At 49.5% G+C, this 18349-nt stretch overlaps 1 protein-coding gene across 1 annotated transcript in view; it reads right to left on the bottom strand.

The window, feature by feature from the left end:
* atk (artichoke) overlaps positions 1-18349 on the bottom strand; it is a 59161-nt gene that overhangs the window by 5713 nt on the left and 35099 nt on the right. Inside the window, exons 2-8 of the mRNA XM_045742941.2 lie at positions 7652-7871; positions 6327-6462; positions 3756-6080; positions 2387-2540; positions 1912-2075; positions 992-1097; positions 374-660 (exon numbers count right to left, since the gene is read on the bottom strand). Of these exons, the coding sequence (XP_045598897.2) occupies positions 374-660; positions 992-1097; positions 1912-2075; positions 2387-2540; positions 3756-6080; positions 6327-6462; positions 7652-7845 (3366 nt within the window). The 5' untranslated portion in view covers positions 7846-7871. The remainder of the gene's footprint in view (positions 1-373; positions 661-991; positions 1098-1911; positions 2076-2386; positions 2541-3755; positions 6081-6326; positions 6463-7651; positions 7872-18349) is intronic.

An 18349-nucleotide genomic window follows, 5' to 3' on the forward strand; every position in this document is an offset into this window, starting at 1 on the left:
TCTACTCTATTGTGCCTAAATTAGTCTCACCAACTTGTCGCCAGGTTGCTGCCCAACCTGTTGTGTTCTCTGTGGAGAGGAATATAATTACAGGGGAAATTACGTTACAAGTGACAGGTAGATTCAAATGATAAGAAAAATAATGCAGAACATAGAATGATTTTAAATTTAAAATAAATGGAAAAAGAAATGCATATAAAAGAAGTTAAACTAGAGAATTAAATGGAATTAAAAAGTTATTAGAAAATTACATACAAATTATTAAAAAAAAGCGAGCACAAAAACTAATGTTGAAAATATATGAAATTATTAAAAGGTAATTAAAAAAATTAAATCATTAGAAAGTTGCAATAAGCAAGGAGGGCAAGTTGACCTTGGCAGTCGTGCTGAGAGGTACAGCCGAGGCGCCCTGGGCGCTGACGGAGGTGGTGGTGGCAGCGGACGACACTGACGGGGTGGTAGTGGTGGTAGTGGTGGTGGTGGTGGTGCCTGCAGTGGCGGGGCCAGTCGTGGCGGGGGAGATGAAGGCGGGCAGCTCGTGAACCAAGATGGGGTTGTTGTAGTCGAGGTAGGATGGCCCTATGCCGCCCTGGGAGGTGCCCTTGGTCAGGTTGGTGAGCCGGAACAAGGTGTTAGCTGCTCCAGGGTCAACAGCCTCGCCTGTAACACACAGAGTAGGGGGGCTATTACACACGCACACACACACACACACAGAATGCTAGCAGAGTTATGATCGTACAGTAGGTAGTGTGTGACTCAGGACGAGTGAGGTAGTTTATGTGTGATTGGATAAAATCGAGTGTGTGTGTGACTCTGGAAGAGTTTCAGATACTATGTGAATCAGAATATCTGGTTGTGTGCGTGATTCAAGAAGTGTCACGTACTGTAGGTTAATGTGTGTATTGGAATCAGAAGAGTGTCCCCACCTCTACATATGCTTTACTCTTTCAGTTTTAACGTGCAGAGGAGAGAGGTTGGAGAGAAGACCGACCTGTTTCACCACCTGTGAAGAGCTGTGGGTCGAGGAACCTGGGTACACACACCTCCCCGTCTTCTGGAGTAGTTTCCCCTTCGCACAGGAAGGCCTGCGCTGGCACCTTTTGTGGCCATGGAACATCCACAGCAGCAACAGCAGAAGCAGCAACAGCAGGAGCAGCAACAGCAGGAGCAGCAGCAACAGGAGCAACAGCAGGAGCAGCAGCAACAGCAGGAGCAGCAACAGCAGGAGCAGCAGCAACAGCAGGAGCAGCAACAGCAGGAGGAGCAACAGCAGGAGCAGCAGCAACAGCAGGAGCAGCAACAGCAGGAGCAGCAGCAACAGCAGGAGCAGCAACAGCAGGAGCAGCAGCAACAGCAGCACCACAATAGTCCAAGGTGAGTGGTGTTTTCGGTGGACGACACGAGGAAGTGGTGTATGGAAAATATAACATCAGAATTACATTTAAGAAGCAAAAACAAAAGTTTGTCATAATTACAAATCATCATCTTCATCGTTAATAAAGGCTTATCTCTACCAACATCAACATCATCTTGGTGAATGATAACATTGACACATTATAGCGGGCGGTTACAACTGGTTGACAAATGTACTTACTCAGCACCCCTCCCTCGCCTGCAGGTGGGGTCGTACCCTGGCCAATCCTGCTTCCAGGAGACGCCTTCCTGCCGGAGAGGTCGTGCCCTATACAGTTCCTTGCACAGTGAGGAATGTAAATACCTCACTGTGCACCCCATCACACCGAGGGATGGGGGTGCATCCCATCCCTCGATCGTCGTACCATTCCCATCACCGTGTATCGCGGTGATGGGAAGTTCATTGAACTATTTGGGTCTTACTTTTGTGATGGGTAGCCCTTGTACAGCAGGAGCCATTATTGGTGATGAAAGTCCCTTGTTCAGTGGAGGTCGTACCTTAGTGATGGGAAGTCCCTTGTACTGTGGAGGAGCAGCGCAGACAGGGACGCCCCTGAGGGAGTCCCCAAGGATAGCGGTGCGAGGCCCACGGTCGCCGTCAGGGTCCTCAGTCAGGGAGTCTCTCAGCCACACCAGATCGCAGTCGCACTGGAACGGGTTACCTAACACCCGAGAAAGAGAGAGAGATGCTCGATTATTGTATCCATTATGACCTTTAACCACTTCCCACACTCTCTAACCTAGTGTGACCTTTGATCCCCTTTTCCACACACACTTTTACCTAGTGTGACCCCTTCCTCCTGTCTGTAACTAAGTGTGCACCCATTTCCATGTTATGTAACCTAATGTGATTTTTGACCCCTGTGTCTGTAATCTAGTGTGACCATTGACCGCCTCTTCTCCCCCTTTCATCTGACTTGTGACCCATCATGACCCTTGAAGACCCGTGACAACACCTGAGAGAGAGACTGACCACTCATGTCGAGGAGGGAGAGGCCGGTGATGGTGGCGCCCAGGGCCCGCAGGTGGAGGCGCCGGAGCTGGTTGTTGTGGAGAGTGAGGATCCTCAGGGCTCGCTGGCTGGCGAACGACCCCCCGGAGAGGCGGCATAGGTCGTTGTCGTGCAGCTGTGGACGACATCCAAACTGTAGTGGGCTGGGTGACGGGTGGTGGTGAAGGTGGATAATAGTGGTGGTGGAGATGAAAGTGGATAATGGTGGACGTTATGGTGGATAATGATGGTGGTAGGCGTAGTGGTGAAGAAGATGGATAATGGTAGTAGTGATGAAAGTAGATTGTGGCGTTGGTACTGACCATGAAAGTGGATAGTGGCGGAGATGAAGGCAGTGAATACTTAAATTATATCAAAGTGAGGAAGAAAATGACCACCGGGGAAGAGTGAATACAGTGAAGGGTGAGCAGGAGACAATAGACCAACACCCCTGTGCAGGATGGGTTACCACGCAGGGCGCTGTTGCAGGTACTACCCGTTCTGAAGGTACATGCAGTGAGTAGGTACCAAGGAGTTAGTCAGCTTATTGCGGAGTTGCATCCTGGGCGGGGTCAGCTAGCGGTTTGACCTTGGGACCTCGACATAAGCCTAACATGTGTATATATATACACACACTGGCTGCCTGTCCCCCGAATACAGTGATTGAGAGGTTTCCCAGCCCCCCCAGACCAATATTCATACATCCACCAGAGACATCCATTCCTAAAATTACGAAATCCAAAACTGATTCCTGGTAAACCAGGCACTAGCTATGATAATTAATACCTATAGTAATAAAGACAAGCTAAATCAATAAAGACATTTTGCAGTGATAATCTAACATTGCAATCACAGCGTTATTTTTATGTTATGAGAACGTTATTTTTACGTTATTTTATGTTATAACAGCATTTTTATGTTATAGCAGCGTTATTTTTATGTTAGAGCAACGTTATTTTTATGTTAGAGCAACGTTATTTTTATATTAGAGCAACGTTATTTTTATTATAGCAGCGTTATTTTTGTTAGAGCAAAATGTTTACATCATAACCACATTATTTATACGTTATAACAACATTATTTTTGTGTTACAACGACGTAATAACGTTGTGTGTATCCAGTTACCGTAATAAAAATAAAATAAAAAATTAGAGTCACGGTGCCCGTGATTACTGTGAAGACTATGAAGAAGGAAGAGTCTAAATTGTATTATAAATATTTCGCAGGTAAGATCTATGTCTTGTAAACAATCAGTAGTTGTGTGAGAATCCTTCAGAGCGATGCGTATCATAAATTGAAAGATTTGTAGCTTTATAGCACTTTTGATTGGAGAGATAAATGATGATCTTACCATTAACACTGTCAGCCGTTCCAGCCCATAGAAGCTGGAATCCTTGACTTCCAAGATATAATTCCAGCTAAGATCTAGGACGTCAAGGGTGACCAGTCTCCCCAGTGAGTCTTCTGGAATGTCCTGGAAGCCGTTGCGACTGAGGTTGATGAACTTGACTGCGGGCATGTTATGGAAGGCATGGGCGCCCATCTCTGTAATGGCATTGTCTTGCAACTCTAAGCTTCTGAGGGATGTCAGGTCTGTGAAAGCAAAATCCTTAATTATTGCAATCTGGTTCTTGCTCAGCTGCAACTCCTCTAAGGACTTTAAGGACTTGAAGGAATCAGGATTGAGCTCTACGAGATTGTTGTTCCTCATATCTAGTGTGATGAGAGAGTCGAGGTTGTGGAATGTTCCCACTTCAAAAGTTTGGAGGCCATTGTTGTCAAATTTAAGAATATCAAGATTTGGGAGCTCAACAAAGGAAGTGTTTTTTAGAATACTGATATAGTTATCACTGATGAAGAGACCTTGTAGAGAAGAGAGACCCATGACTGCCTCTCCGAGCTCAGTAAGGGAGTTATTGGTCAAGTCGAGAATCCTGAGGTGTTTGACGTTACTAAACGTATGGTGGCCTAGATCAGTGATGTAATTATGGCTGATGTTGAGTTTCTCCAGCAATTTAGTGGTGGAGAACATGTCGGGATGGAGATTTTGGATGTAGTTCACGCTAAGGTCAAGATCTCTTAAAACAACCATGTCCCGGAAAGCTGTTTGACTTAGAACCTGGATGTGATTGTTTGAGAGATCAAGATGCTCAACCATACGAAGGCCCTTGAGGTAGCCATCAAGGACTTGATTAATGGCGTTGCGATGGAGTTTGAGGACGTGGAGGGTAGAGAGCTTTCCCAGTGCCTCGGCAGGCAGGTCCTGCACCAGATTTGCTGAAAGGTCCAAGTAGCGTAACTTGGAAGTATCTTTAAAGGTTTCTGTGTCAATAGAAACAATTTGATTATGAGTGAGGTGCAGAAATTCCAGAGAGGTTAGACCCAGGAACAGCCCATCGTCCAGTGCCAGTAGTTCATTGAAGCTCAACTCTAGTTCGAACAACTCTCCAAGCCCCGCAAAGATATTCTTAGGAAGCTTCGATATACTGTTAAAAGACATGTTGAGATTTTTTAAGTAGGTGGAGCCGACAAAGGTATTCTCTGCCACATTTGTGATCACATTAAAGCTGAGGTCCAGACTGCTTAGTTGAGGCAGACCTTCCAACAGGTGAATATCTACCTTTTTAATTTCGTTGTGGGACAAATCCAGAACTCTCAACATCGGCAGATCCCACACTTGATCATCAAAATCACTCTGAATGAAATTATTACTCAAGTACAACTCCCTCAAATTGGGAAGTTCCTGGAATAATCCTTTTTGTAATTTTTCTATTTCATTGTGGTTAATTTTCAGAGCTTCTAATTTGAGATGCCCCTCAAAAACCTTTGGATTTTCGATTTTCAGATGATTATTGCTCAAATCTAGGCTCTTGAGGTTCGGAAGAGCTCGGACGATGTTTCTCATTTCGGTCATATATGTCAGATTGTTTTGAGCAATGTTTAGGTGTTCCATACCAAGAGACTCCGTGAAAATATCAGCATGGAACTCGTCCAGAAGATTTCCACTAAGATCTATTCTCCGCAATGATGGAAGCTTGAAGAAGGCACCCCGCTCTACCTTCGAGATTAAGTTTTGTCTCAAGTATATTATTTGCACAGTTGGCATATCAAAGAATGTCCCCTTTGCAAGTCCAACTATGAGGTTCCTGCTGAGATCGAATATCTTCAGTTCTCTCAACTCTCTGGCGGCGAGGACGGCCATGGCGGCGTCAGAGAGCTGATTACCTGCTAGTGACAGATGCTCCACAGTATTCAGAGTCCTGAAAGCTCTTGGATGAATCCAGTTGATGGCGTTATTGGAAAAATTTACCTCCTTCAGGTACACTAATCCTTCTAAGGCATTGCCTTCAATCTTTTTTAACTGGCTGTTGGCAATATGAACCTTTTTCATGTTGGGCATAAACCGGAAGGCGGCTGAAGGAATAGACGATACTTTAGAACCATCGATCTTTAAAAACTCCAGCTTGGAGAGGGAATATAATCTGGGTATCTGTAATATATCTGTGTTCTCCAGCACACAGGTTCTCAGGTTAGCTAGATTGTCTAGGGTGTCAAAGGGTAGGTCGTAGAGGCCGGGCTCCGAGATGTAGAGATGTTGTAGAGACGACTCGAGGCCCGCGAAGGCGTTGCGGGTAATGCCAACCATCTCGTTGTTGATGAGGAAGAGTTTGTTGATCTGTCAAGGGAGGAAAGACAGTAGTAAGTTTAACGACAACCTCCTCAAGGAATACAAATTTTTGGGTCATTGAATGATCGAACCTATGCATGTTCTAGCAAGAAGTGAAACACATTATTGGTTTAATTAAATACTGCTCTTTAAGATGTGACATGCTTTATGCCTAATACAATAAGTATTTACTAAGGAATACAGATAATATAAGCAGCTCCTGTAGATACTTCAGAAGGCGCAAAAGGTACTGACCTGTATGGACCCGAAGATCCTGCCGGGAAGAACGGGAATTCGGTTGCTGACCAGGTGAAGCTCTTCCACCCGCAGGACACGTTTCATCAGCGCCTCCATGGACGACACCACCACTTCCATCTCACTATTCTCACACCTGACGGAGGACGACGGTGGCACGATATGGAGATCCATATTAAGGTGATAGTGATGAGGTGCAACATGAAGAATCAAGTGATGGTGATCAAGCCAGGTATAGGCTGTGAAGGTGTTCAAACTTACGGTAATAAGAAAGGGAAGATAAATGAATCATAAAAATATGAACACCTCATAATATTGAACTTTAGAACTCGGTTGTTGTGTCTTATTTTATGCTTTCCCTGAAAATGCATCTTTTTTCTTGTGTGACATTCAGTCTGTCAAGGGATAGTAAAACAATCTTACTGAGGAAAGCAGTTGCAGAAATCTAATAATTAAAAGATACCTGAGAGCATTAACCTTAAGACACCAGCCTTAACAACAGAGGTTCATATCAACAAAGTAATATAAAAAACACGTGAATCTAGTAAACTTAATAATAGCTTTCAAGAACTCTGTTAAGGAATCCTTCAAAATACTTTATAGAGTATGTTAGGACAGTCATAGAATATGCAGCTCTGGCATGGAACCCATAAGTGGTACAGCAAATGAAAATAAAGGATGTCCAAAGATATGCCACGAGGCAAGTAACAGATGCGATATGATATGATTCCAACATACAAGATACTGAGGGGGGGGAATATATAAGCACCTGGCTTACTGTCCCCGTCGAAGCCAATAGAGATGGTATCCCTCAGTGGTAACAAGGTGGAAACAAAAAGAGAACAAAGGTGGGATTTTAAAACAGATAAACCAGAGAACTGTGAGGAATTCATAACAAAACTCGGATGCAGTGACATGGGAAATAACTGGAATTAGCTTGAACCAAAAGTGTTAGAATCAACCACTGTCTTCGGCTTCAACAACATCTGTGACAAGAGGTCGTGAGCACCGAAAAGTAAAAATCCATTAAATACAAAGCAGGTTTACTTGAACAAATATATTATGTCAGGTTTACATGAGTTCTGGACGATGTTTAGGAATGAACTACAAGTTGTTTGGTCAGTGAAGTATTGTTGTGGCCTTAATAACCCTCCAGCGGTTGATAAAGACTTAAGCCCAACACTAAACCAAGCTAGACCTATAGATCTCTCTCCTAGTGGACACCACTATGTACACACACACACAGCCTCAAAGTGCAGCTTACCAATGGATATAACAAGTACTCAGATACCTTTCACTTCCTGGTCAAAACAATGGCTGCTTACGTGATGTGGATCTCTGTTCCTCGCAAGTGACATACACAGGGCAACAGCTCGTCCTCCGGGGGGCAGGCTGGTGTCGGCTGCCTGTGTCCTGTCCTTCTGGCCGAGGGGAAGGCTGTGGCTTCCCCCAGCAGGAGTAGGAGTAATATGCAGGCGGCGGGAGACTCCATGGGCCATCCTGGGTCGCGAGCCGCCATTATCACCGCTCAAACTCCCGCCAAATCTGCGGAAAGTGAGCAAGGCCTAATGGATGGTTCTTGTTATGATAACATTATTTTCTATTGTTAGAAAATAATGTTTTATTTTAATTATTTTTAAAATAATGTTAAACAAAACTATTATTATTATTAATTTTCTCATGGTTTTAGTCTGCTCGACACTACGGCAGCTTATCACCTGAAATACACAACTTGCTGCTCTCACATTCTCAATAATGGTCCTACAAGTGCTGCAGCCATGGTTGTACATGCGCCCCAGGAAGTTCTATTATAAACCAATTTTATTTTGGTGTTGTTGCATATTTTCATTATATTTTAAAGGTATGTCAACCATATGCCAAATTGTATCCAATTTGGCATAGGGTTGTCCTAGATTTTGTATACATTATCATTTTAGTATTTTAAGAGAACAGATTAATTAAACAGCAAAAAACGTTTTTTATTTTATTTTATTTTAGGTCGCGTTTGTTAGAAAGTTTAGAACATTTGAGTATGTACTGTGATGGGTAGAGTCGACAGCAACAAAGCCAGGACCCAGGTTACCTGGTTGGTTGACCAGGTAACATGTTGGGCAGGTTGTGTATCAGAGCTGAGTCGACCAGGCGGCGTCTGTGAAGAGTAGAAGCAGGAAATTTTTTTTTAGAAGACCAATCAATAGGATGATTAGAATCCCTAACATGACAGAAGAGACCATTGTTTGTGCCTGCAGACTTAATACTTCTTTAGTGTTCCTTAAGTCTGTCATTTAGTGTATGGCCGTACACTGGCGACTTGTGATAGTTGGGAGTATTTTCTTCTTGATTTGCTCCTTAATTTGTGAAAATCTTGGAGGTATTTTAAGCTGTACAACAGGTAGAACAGCGGCAGTTATTGCTAGCGAGTACCTTTTCATTCCCATCTATGCCAATGTGACTTGGTATCAAATTTAGGGTGATTCACAGCCATAGACTGTGTGCTTCTTTTCCTATATGTAGGACTTCTGTGATGAGTTTTATATTATCTTGTGCTGGCTGGATAACAATGCCTGGAGCGTACTGCTAGGAGGTCAAGTACATACACATAGGTGAGGGTGAGGAGTAAAGGTATAGGTAAATAACCTATACAAAGATTAGTCAGGTGTAGTGGGCCTTGGTGTCTTGGCAACGAGCAGTACAAGAGATAGAAGGAGTAGCTTCCCTCTCTTGTAGATTGTTTAGGTCCTCATCTAGTATCGTGCTTCAGTTTCTTATCCTTTTTCTGCTGGTGCAGTAGCCCAGCCAGATGGTTCCTTGTCTGCTGCAGCAGTAGCCCAGCCAGATGGTTCCTTGTGTCCTGGTGCAGTAGCCCAGCCAGATGGTTCCTTGTGTCCTGGAGCTACTGCTCCAGTAGCCAGGTGGTTCCTTGTGTCCTGGGGCTACTGCTCCAGTAGCCAGATGGTTCCTTGTCTGCTGCAGCAGTAGCCCAGCCAGATGGTTCCTTGTCTGCTGCAGCAGTAGCCCAGCCAGATGGTTCCTTGTGTCCTGGAGCAGTAGCCCAGCCAGATGGTTCCTTGTGTCCTGGAGCAGTAGCGCAGCCAGATGGTTCCTTGTGTCCTGGAGCAGTAGCGCAGCCAGATGGTTCCTTGTGTCCTGGAGCAGTAGCGCAGCCAGATGGTTCCTTGTGTCCTGGAGCAGTAGCGCAGCCAGATGGTTCCTTGTGTCCTGGAACAGTAGCGCAGCCAGGTGGTTCCTTGTGTCCTGGAGCAGTAGCCCAGCCAGATGGTTCCTTGTCTGCTGCAGCAGTAGCCCAGCCAGATGGTTCCTTGTGTCCTGGAGCAGTAGCCCAGCCAGGTGGTTCCTTGTGTCCTGGAGCAGTAGCGCAGCCAGGTGGTTCCTTGTGTCCTGGAGCAGTAGCCCAGCCAGGTGGTTCCTTGTCTGCTGCAGCAGTAGCCCAGCCAGATGGTTCCTTGTGTCCTGGAGCAGTAGCGCAGCCAGATGGTTCCTTGTGTCCTGGAGCAGTAGCCCAGCCAGGTGGTTCCTTGTGTCCTGGAGCAGTAGCCCAGCCAGATGGTTCCTTGTGTCCTGGAGCAGTAGCGCAGCCAGGTGGTTCCTTGTGTCCTGGAGCAGTAGCCCAGCCAGGTGGTTCCTTGTGTCCTGGAGCAGTAGCCCAGCCAGATGGTTCCTTGTCTGCTGCAGCAGTAGCCCAGCCAGGTGGTTCCTTGTCTGCTGCAGCAGTAGCCCAGCCAGATGGTTCCTTGTCTGCTGCAGCAGTAGCCCAGCCAGATGGTTCCTTGTCTGCTGCAGCAGTAGCGCAGCCAGATGGTTCCTTGTCTGCTGCAGCAGTAGCGCAGCCAGGTGGTTCCTTGTCTGCTGCAGCAGTAGCCCAGCCAGATGGTTCCTTGTCTGCTGCAGCAGTAGCCCAGCCAGATGGTTCCTTGTCTGCTGCAGCAGTAGCGCAGCCAGGTGGTTCCTTGTGTCCTGGAGCAGTAGCCCAGCCAGATGGTTCCTTGTCTGCTGCAGCAGTAGCCCAGCCAGATGGTTCCTTGTCTGCTGCAGCAGTAGCCCAGCCAGATGGTTCCTTGTGTCCTGGAGCAGTAGCCCAGCCAGATGGTTCCTTGTCTGCTGCAGCAGTAGCCCAGCCAGATGGTTCCTTGTCTGCTGCAGCAGTAGCCCAGCCAGATGGTTCCTTGTGTCCTGGAGCAGTAGCCCAGCCAGATGGTTCCTTGTCTGCTGCAGCAGTAGCCCAGCCAGATGGTTCCTTGTCTGCTGCAGCAGTAGCCCAGCCAGATGGTTCCTTGTCTGCTGCAGCAGTAGCGCAGCCAGATGGTTCCTTGTCTGCTGCAGCAGTAGCCCAGCCAGATGGTTCCTTGTCTGCTGCAGCAGTAGCCCAGCCAGATGGTTCCTTGTCTGCTGCAGCAGTAGCGCAGCCAGATGGTTCCTTGTGTCCTGGAGCAGTAGCCCAGCCAGATGGTTCCTTGTGTCCTGGAGCAGTAGCCCAGCCAGATGGTTCCTTGTGTCCTGGAGCAGTAGCCCAGCCAGATGGTTCCTTGTCTGCTGCAGCAGTAGCGCAGCCAGATGGTTCCTTGTCTGCTGCAGCAGTAGCCCAGCCAGATGGTTCCTTGTCTGCTGCAGCAGTAGCCCAGCCAGGTGGTTCCTTGTCTGTTGCAGCAGTAGCGCAGCCAGATGGTTCCTTGTGTCCTGGAGCAGTAGCCCAGCCAGATGGTTCCTTGTGTCCTGGAGCAGTAGCCCAGCCAGATGGTTCCTTGTGTCCTGGAGCAGTAGCCCAGCCAGATGGTTCCTTGTCTGCTGCAGCAGTAGCGCAGCCAGATGGTTCCTTGTCTGCTGCAGCAGTAGCCCAGCCAGATGGTTCCTTGTCTGCTGCAGCAGTAGCCCAGCCAGATGGTTCCTTGTCTGCTGCAGCAGTAGCCCAGCCAGGTGGTTCCTTGTGTCCTGGAGCAGTAGCCCAGCCAGGCGGTTCCTTGTCTGCTGCAGCAGTAGCCCAGCCAGGTGGTTCCTTGTGTCCTGGAGCAGTAGCCCAGCCAGATGGTTCCTTGTGTCCTGGAGCAGTAGCGCAGCCAGATGGTTCCTTGTGTCCTGGAGCAGTAGCCCAGCCAGGTGGTTCCTTGTGTCCTGGAGCAGTAGCCCAGCCAGGTGGTTCCTTGTGTCCTGGAGCAGTAGCCCAGCCAGGTGGTTCCTTGTGTCCTGGAGCAGTAGCCCAGCCAGGTGGTTCCTTGTGTCCTGGAGCAGTAGCCCAGCCAGGTGGTTCCTTGTGTCCTGGAGCAGTAGCCCAGCCAGGTGGTTCCTTGTCTGCTGCAGCAGTAGCCCAGCCAGATGGTTCCTTGTGTCCTGGAGCAGTAGCGCAGCCAGATGGTTCCTTGTGTCCTGGAGCAGTAGCCCAGCCAGGTGGTTCCTTGTGTCCTGGAGCAGTAGCCCAGCCAGGTGGTTCCTTGTGTCCTGGAGCAGTAGCCCAGCCAGGTGGTTCCTTGTCTGCTGCAGCAGTAGCCCAGCCAGATGGTTCCTTGTGTCCTGGAGCAGTAGCGCAGCCAGATGGTTCCTTGTCTGCTGCAGCAGTAGCCCAGCCAGATGGTTCCTTGTCTGCTGCAGCAGTAGCCCAGCCAGATGGTTCCTTGTGTCCTGGAGCAGTAGCGCAGCCAGATGGTTCCTTGTGTCCTGAAGCAGTAGCCCAGCCAGATGGTTCCTTGTGTCCTGGAGCAGTAGCGCAGCCAGATGGTTCCTTGTGTCCTGGAGCAGTAGCGCAGCCAGATGGTTCCTTGTGTCCTGGAGCAGTAGCGCAGCCAGATGGTTCCTTGTGTCCTGGAGCAGTAGCCCAGCCAGATGGTTCCTTGTGTCCTGGAGCAGTAGCGCAGCCAGATGGTTCCTTGTGTCCTGGAGCAGTAGCCCAGCCAGATGGTTCCTTGTGTCCTGGAGCAGTAGCGCAGCCAGATGGTTCCTTGTGTCCTGGAGCAGTAGCGCAGCCAGATGGTTCCTTGTGTCCTGGAGCAGTAGCGCAGCCAGGTGGTTCCTTGTGTCCTGGTGCAGTAGCGCAGCCAGATGGTTCCTTGTGTCCTGGAGCAGTAGCGCAGCCAGATGGTTCCTTGTGTCCTGGAGCAGTAGCCCAGCCAGATGGTTCGTTGTGTCCTGGAGCAGTAGCGCAGCCAGATGGTTCCTTGTGTCCTGGTGCAGTAGCGCAGCCAGATGGTTCCTTGTGTCCTGGAGCAGCAGCGCAGCCAGGTGGTTCCTTGTGTCCTGGAGCAGTAGCCCAGCCAGGTGGTTCCTTGTGTCCTGGAGCAGTAGCGCAGCCAGGTGGTTCCTTGTGTCCTGGAGCAGTAGCGCAGCCAGATGGTTCCTTGTGTCCTGGAGCAGTAGCGCAGCCAGGTGGTTCCTTGTGTCCTGGAGCAGTAGCCCAGCCAGGTGGTTCCTTGTGTCCTGGAGCAGTAGCCCAGCCAGGTGGTTCCTTGTCTGCTGCAGCAGTAGCCCAGCCAGGTGGTTCCTTGTGTCCGTCGTCCCAGCTCTTAAGACTTCACCTTCAGTACCTGAGACTTACACTTTGATCAAGTCTTCCTACAGTTTTTTGCAAGCATGTTCTCATCCCCTTCAGCTTCGTGGCACCATACACGAGCCTCGCCGTGAAGGAGCCAGTCCCCAGATGATTCACCATCATCACACTCTCGAAGATGACTCTTCTAGTCAGTTTCCCTCACCTTAACAATCTCTCCCCTCACGATGACTCCACCTTCTACCACCCTGGCATTTCCTTGTCCAGTGAAGCAGATTTTGTATTTTGTTCTTTAGGACTTCCGAGTGACGTCTTATGCAAGTGACGCATCTGAAAGAACGAATGCGCATGTAAGCGTGTCTGAAAATTATTATGTATTGCATCTACTGCTAGCAGTCTAGTGGTAAACCTGAGACATACCACAGAATTGATGGATTGATGAAGATTAAGCCACCCGAGAGGTGGCACGGGCATGAATAGCTCATAAGTGGTAGATTTTTTGGAGTGAATGTGATCGTTGGTCGTGAATGTAACATACCACAGGTTTATCTATGTAGAAAGATATGTAACTTCACTTATTTCGTTGTATGGGGTGTGCATGGAGACGGGCATCACTGTGACAACTATGGTTGTGAAAGTGAGGTGAGGTAACCCTTGGCTGGTGAGGCTGCTCTTCCCGCCAGAAGTGCGCTATGCTGCCGGAGTCGCTGCTCTGACCCGCTTGTGTCCGCCTCCTGCACACACGCCACGCTTCCTCACACATCTTGCCTCTCATATATTGGAGCACACACCACTGAACCGGCACAACCGCCACTGGTAAGAGGAACTGACAAGTATTGTGGTAACAGCGCAGGAGTAATGAGACAACTAGAGGTGCTAGATGAAAGACTTCGGACCAGACAACTTATCACCATGGATGTGGCAAGAAGCGGAGGGGAAGTTGCCAGGCAGATGGAAGACGACATATGTTAGCAGTATAAAATAAAGGAGTCAATCGGGAGGTGTTACGGGCTCACCATAGCCAGTGCTACTTTGGAATTTTTGTTCAGAGTAGCTGAATCTAAAACAACAACAGCAGGAGGTGTTTACGGTTATTCATGCCCGTGAAACCTCTTGGGAAGCTTAATCTTTATCAATCATCAATCAATCAGGAGGTGTAACATTTCCGACCAGTGACACAGACAAGCATTCCCTGCAAAGTACTTCAACTGACAGTTAGAATAATACCAGTAGAGCATGTAGAGAGTGTCAGGCGTAAAGCCAGCACCCAGCACAACCGTGGTCATGGGAAATCAGCTTACAGGTTCCAGAAGATGAGAGGAACTCTCTAAACTGTGGAAAACTGCCCGCCAGACCACTGGAACATTATCTAAGACAGTGTAGAGTTACAAAGCCAATATGAGTGAAACTGGGATTTAACAGAGCAGAAGTTGTTAAACACATTTGACATAATCTTACTGAAGCAAACATACGAGTCATATATACTCATACTCGGCCTGAGTAAGACAGAAACGAGTAACAGTTAGTGGGCCAGCCAAAGGCGTGGGGCCCGCGCACCGAATATCTTATCTTGAGGTTATCTTGAGATGATTTCTGGGCTTTTTAGTGTCCCCGCGGCCCGGTCCTCGACCAGACCTCCACCCCAAGGATATCCGTAACAAAATAACTTTTGGGAAGGGAAAGTGTGGGTATAAGTAATGTACTGGAGCCCTATAGAACTAATTGATAACAATAAGATATAACCGAGAAGGATGGGCACAAGAGGCAACATTTCTACACTACCTGCCAAAAAGTCTTTGTCAGTGCCATATAAAAGAACACTAAACGACACAAATCAACATAAAATAGTACTTTCATAATTCATAACAAATTATGAATAAAAATTATTACTTAGAGCCCTTGTAGTGATAACTGCGTAATTTTTAAATACTTTGTAATGATTGTAAAAAAAATTATATATATATATATATATATATATATATATATATATATATATATATATATATATATATATATATATATATATATATATATATATATATATATATATATATATATATAATATATGCCACCCCCCGCACGTTTAGCATGATGATGGAGGGTGTGGAGCGCGTGTTTTGGTGCGTCATTTGGATAGGTGCTTATGTAAGAGGTTACGCCTGGCATCGCTGCCACCTCCAGACCACGCCTGGCATCGCTGCCACCTCCAGACCACGCCTGGCATCGCTGCCACCTCCAGACCACGCCTGGCATCGCTGCCACCTCCAGACCACGCCTGGCATCGCCGCCACCTCCAGACCACGCCTGGCATCGCCGCCACCTCATGACCACGCCTGGCATCGCCGCCACCTCATGACCACGCCTGGCAGCGCCGCCACCTCCAGACCACGCCTGGCATCGCCGCCACCTCCAGACCACGCCTGGCATCGCCGCCACCTCATGACCACGCCTGGCAGCGCTGCCACCTCCAGACCACGCCTGGCAGCGCCGCCACCTCATGACCACGCCTGGCAGCGCCGCCACCTCCAGACCACGCCTGGCAGCGCCGCCACCTCCAGACCACGCCTGGCAGCGCCGCCACCTCCAGACCACGCCTGGCATCGCCGCCACCTCCAGACCACGCCTGGCATCGCTGCCACCTCCAGACCACGCCTGGCATCGCCGCCACCTCCAGACCACGCCTGGCATCGCCGCCACCTCCAGACCACGCCTGGCATCGCTGCCACCTCCAGACCACGCCTGGCATCGCCGCCACCTCCAGACCACGCCTGGCATCGCCGCCACCTCCAGACCACGCCTGGCATCGCCGCCACCTCCAGACCACGCCTGGCATCGCCGCCACCTCATGACCACGCCTGGCAGCGCTGCCACCTCCAGACCACGCCTGGCATCGCTGCCACCTCCAGACCACGCCTGGCAGCGCTGCCACCTCCAGACCACGCCTGGCAACGCTGCCACCTCCAGACCACGCCTGGCATCGCCGCCACCTCCAGACCACGCCTGGCAGCGCCGCCACCTCCAGACCACGCCTGGCATCGCCGCCACCTCCAGACCACGCCTGGCATCGCTGCCACCTCCAGACCACGCCTGGCAACGCTGCCACCTCCAGACCACGCCTGGCATCGCTGCCACCTCCAGACCACGCCTGGCAGCGCCGCCACCTCCAGACCACGCCTGGCAGCGCCGCCACCTCCAGACCACGCCTGGCATCGCCGCCACCTCCAGACCACGCCTGGCATCGCTGCCACCTCCAGACCACGCCTGGCAACGCTGCCACCTCCAGACCACGCCTGGCATCGCTGCCACCTCCAGACCACGCCTGGCAGCGCCGCCACCTCCAGACCACGCCTGGCAGCGCCGCCACCTCCAGACCACGCCTGGCAGCGCTGCCACCTCCAGACCACGCCTGGCAGCGCTGCCACCTCCAGACCACGCCTGGCAGCGCTGCCACCTCCAGACCACGCCTGGCAGCGCTTCCACCTCGAGACCACGCCTGGCAGCGCCGCCACCTCCAGACCACGCCTGGCAACGCCGCCACCTCCAGACCACGCCTGGCAGCGCCGCCACCTCCAGACCACGCCTGGCAACGCCGCCACCTCCAGACCACGCCTGGCAGCGCCGCCACCTCCAGACCACGCCTGGCAACGCCGCCACCTCCAGACCACGCCTGGCAGCGCCGCCACCTCCAGACCACGCCTGGCAGCGCCGCCACCTCCAGACCACGCCTGGCAACGCCGCCACCTCGAGACCACGCCTGGCAACGCCGCCACCTCCAGACCACGCCTGGCAGCGCCGCCACCTCCAGACCACGCCTGGCAACGCCGCCACCTCCAGACCACGCCTGGCAGCGCTACCACCTCCAGACCACGCCTGGCAACGCCGCCACCTCCAGACCACGCCTGGCAACGCCGCCACCTCCAGACAGATTGTATTTTGTCTAGCTGTGACCACAGCTAGACAAAATACAATCTGCACTCTTTTTGACTTCATCTATTCTTCTATTTTTTTAATATAAATATATAAAAATAAACAATCCCGACGAGGAGTCGTTGTTACAGTTCTGAATTCGTGTCCAATACATATGGAGTTAAAAGTTAACAGGGAACACTTACCTCGCCAATCCTCCAACATTTAGACGGAGTGTTGCCCGAAACGCTGTTCGCGTTAGTGGCTTTGCAACAATATCAGAATGTTATATACTCTCACAACCCAATGTTCCTTCTTTTATATAAATAATTAAATCCGTGTACCAACTGTGAGCGCCATCTGTGGCCATGGTGGCAAGTTAAGCTCGTGCCTTGAGGGTGATTTGCACTCCTTCAGTGATCTCTCGACCTCGACGGGAGGATCTGCATCCCACCCATCCCACACACACAAAGCCAAAACCTTGGAAGAGCAGAAAAGCAACAATAGAAGTGTTTGAAAAAATATAGTGACTGCACTCACGGTGCTTTTAAAAGGTTCTCTACAGCATTTATTGAACAATTGAGAGAAACGCCCAGTATTGTGCCCCGACCACCGAGACACTCACACTCCGTCTCCCTCAACACACATTTACACCTTCCACACACACACACACTTCCCCCCTTTCCCTACCCATACACTCCCCCTCCTATACCTTCCTCACACACACACACACACACACACACACACACACACACACACACACACACACACACACACACACACACACACACACACACACACACAGTTTGCGACGAGGCTTGTCCCAGAGTTACGAGGGATGGGATATGAAGAGCGGCTGAAGGAACTGAACCTAACGACACTAGAGAGAAGAAGGGAGAGAGGAGATATGATAGGGACATATAAAATACTCAGGGGAATTGATAAAGTGGAAATAGATGAAATGTTCACACGTAATAATAACAGAACGAGGGGACATGGGTGGAAACTGGAAACTCAGATGAGTCACAGAGATGTTAGGAAGTTTTCTTTTAGCGTGAGAGTAGTAGAAAAATGGAATGCACTTGGGGAACAGGTTGTGGAAGCAAATACTATTCATACTTTTAAAACTAGGTATGATAGGGAAATGGGACAGGAGTCATTGCTGTAAACAACCGATAGCTAGAAAGGCGGGATCCAAGAGTCAATGCTCGATCCTGCAAGCACATATAGGTGAGTACATATAGGTGAGTACACACACACACACACACACACACACACATTCACACACATACATACAGAGACGTTAGAAGGAACCTTTTCAGTGTCAGAGTAGTTAACGGATGGAATGCATTAGGCAGTGATGTGGTGGAGGCTGACTCCATACACAGTTTCAAATGCAGATATGACAGAGCCCAGTAGGCTCAGGAATCTGTACACCAGTTGGTTGACAGTTGAGAGGCGGGACCACAGAGCCAAAGCTCAACCCCCACAAGCACAAATGGGGGAGTACACACACATACACACACACACACACACACACACCATGATCCTAGCGTAACCTTGCTAAGCGTGACCCTTAATTCTAGCCAGGCTTGCGTTACGGTGGCGGCTCACTGCATGAACA

The sequence above is a fragment of the Procambarus clarkii genome, chromosome 11 (assembly GCF_040958095.1).
Source record: "Procambarus clarkii isolate CNS0578487 chromosome 11, FALCON_Pclarkii_2.0, whole genome shotgun sequence".
In the NCBI taxonomy this organism is placed as follows: Eukaryota; Metazoa; Arthropoda; class Malacostraca; order Decapoda; family Cambaridae; genus Procambarus; species Procambarus clarkii.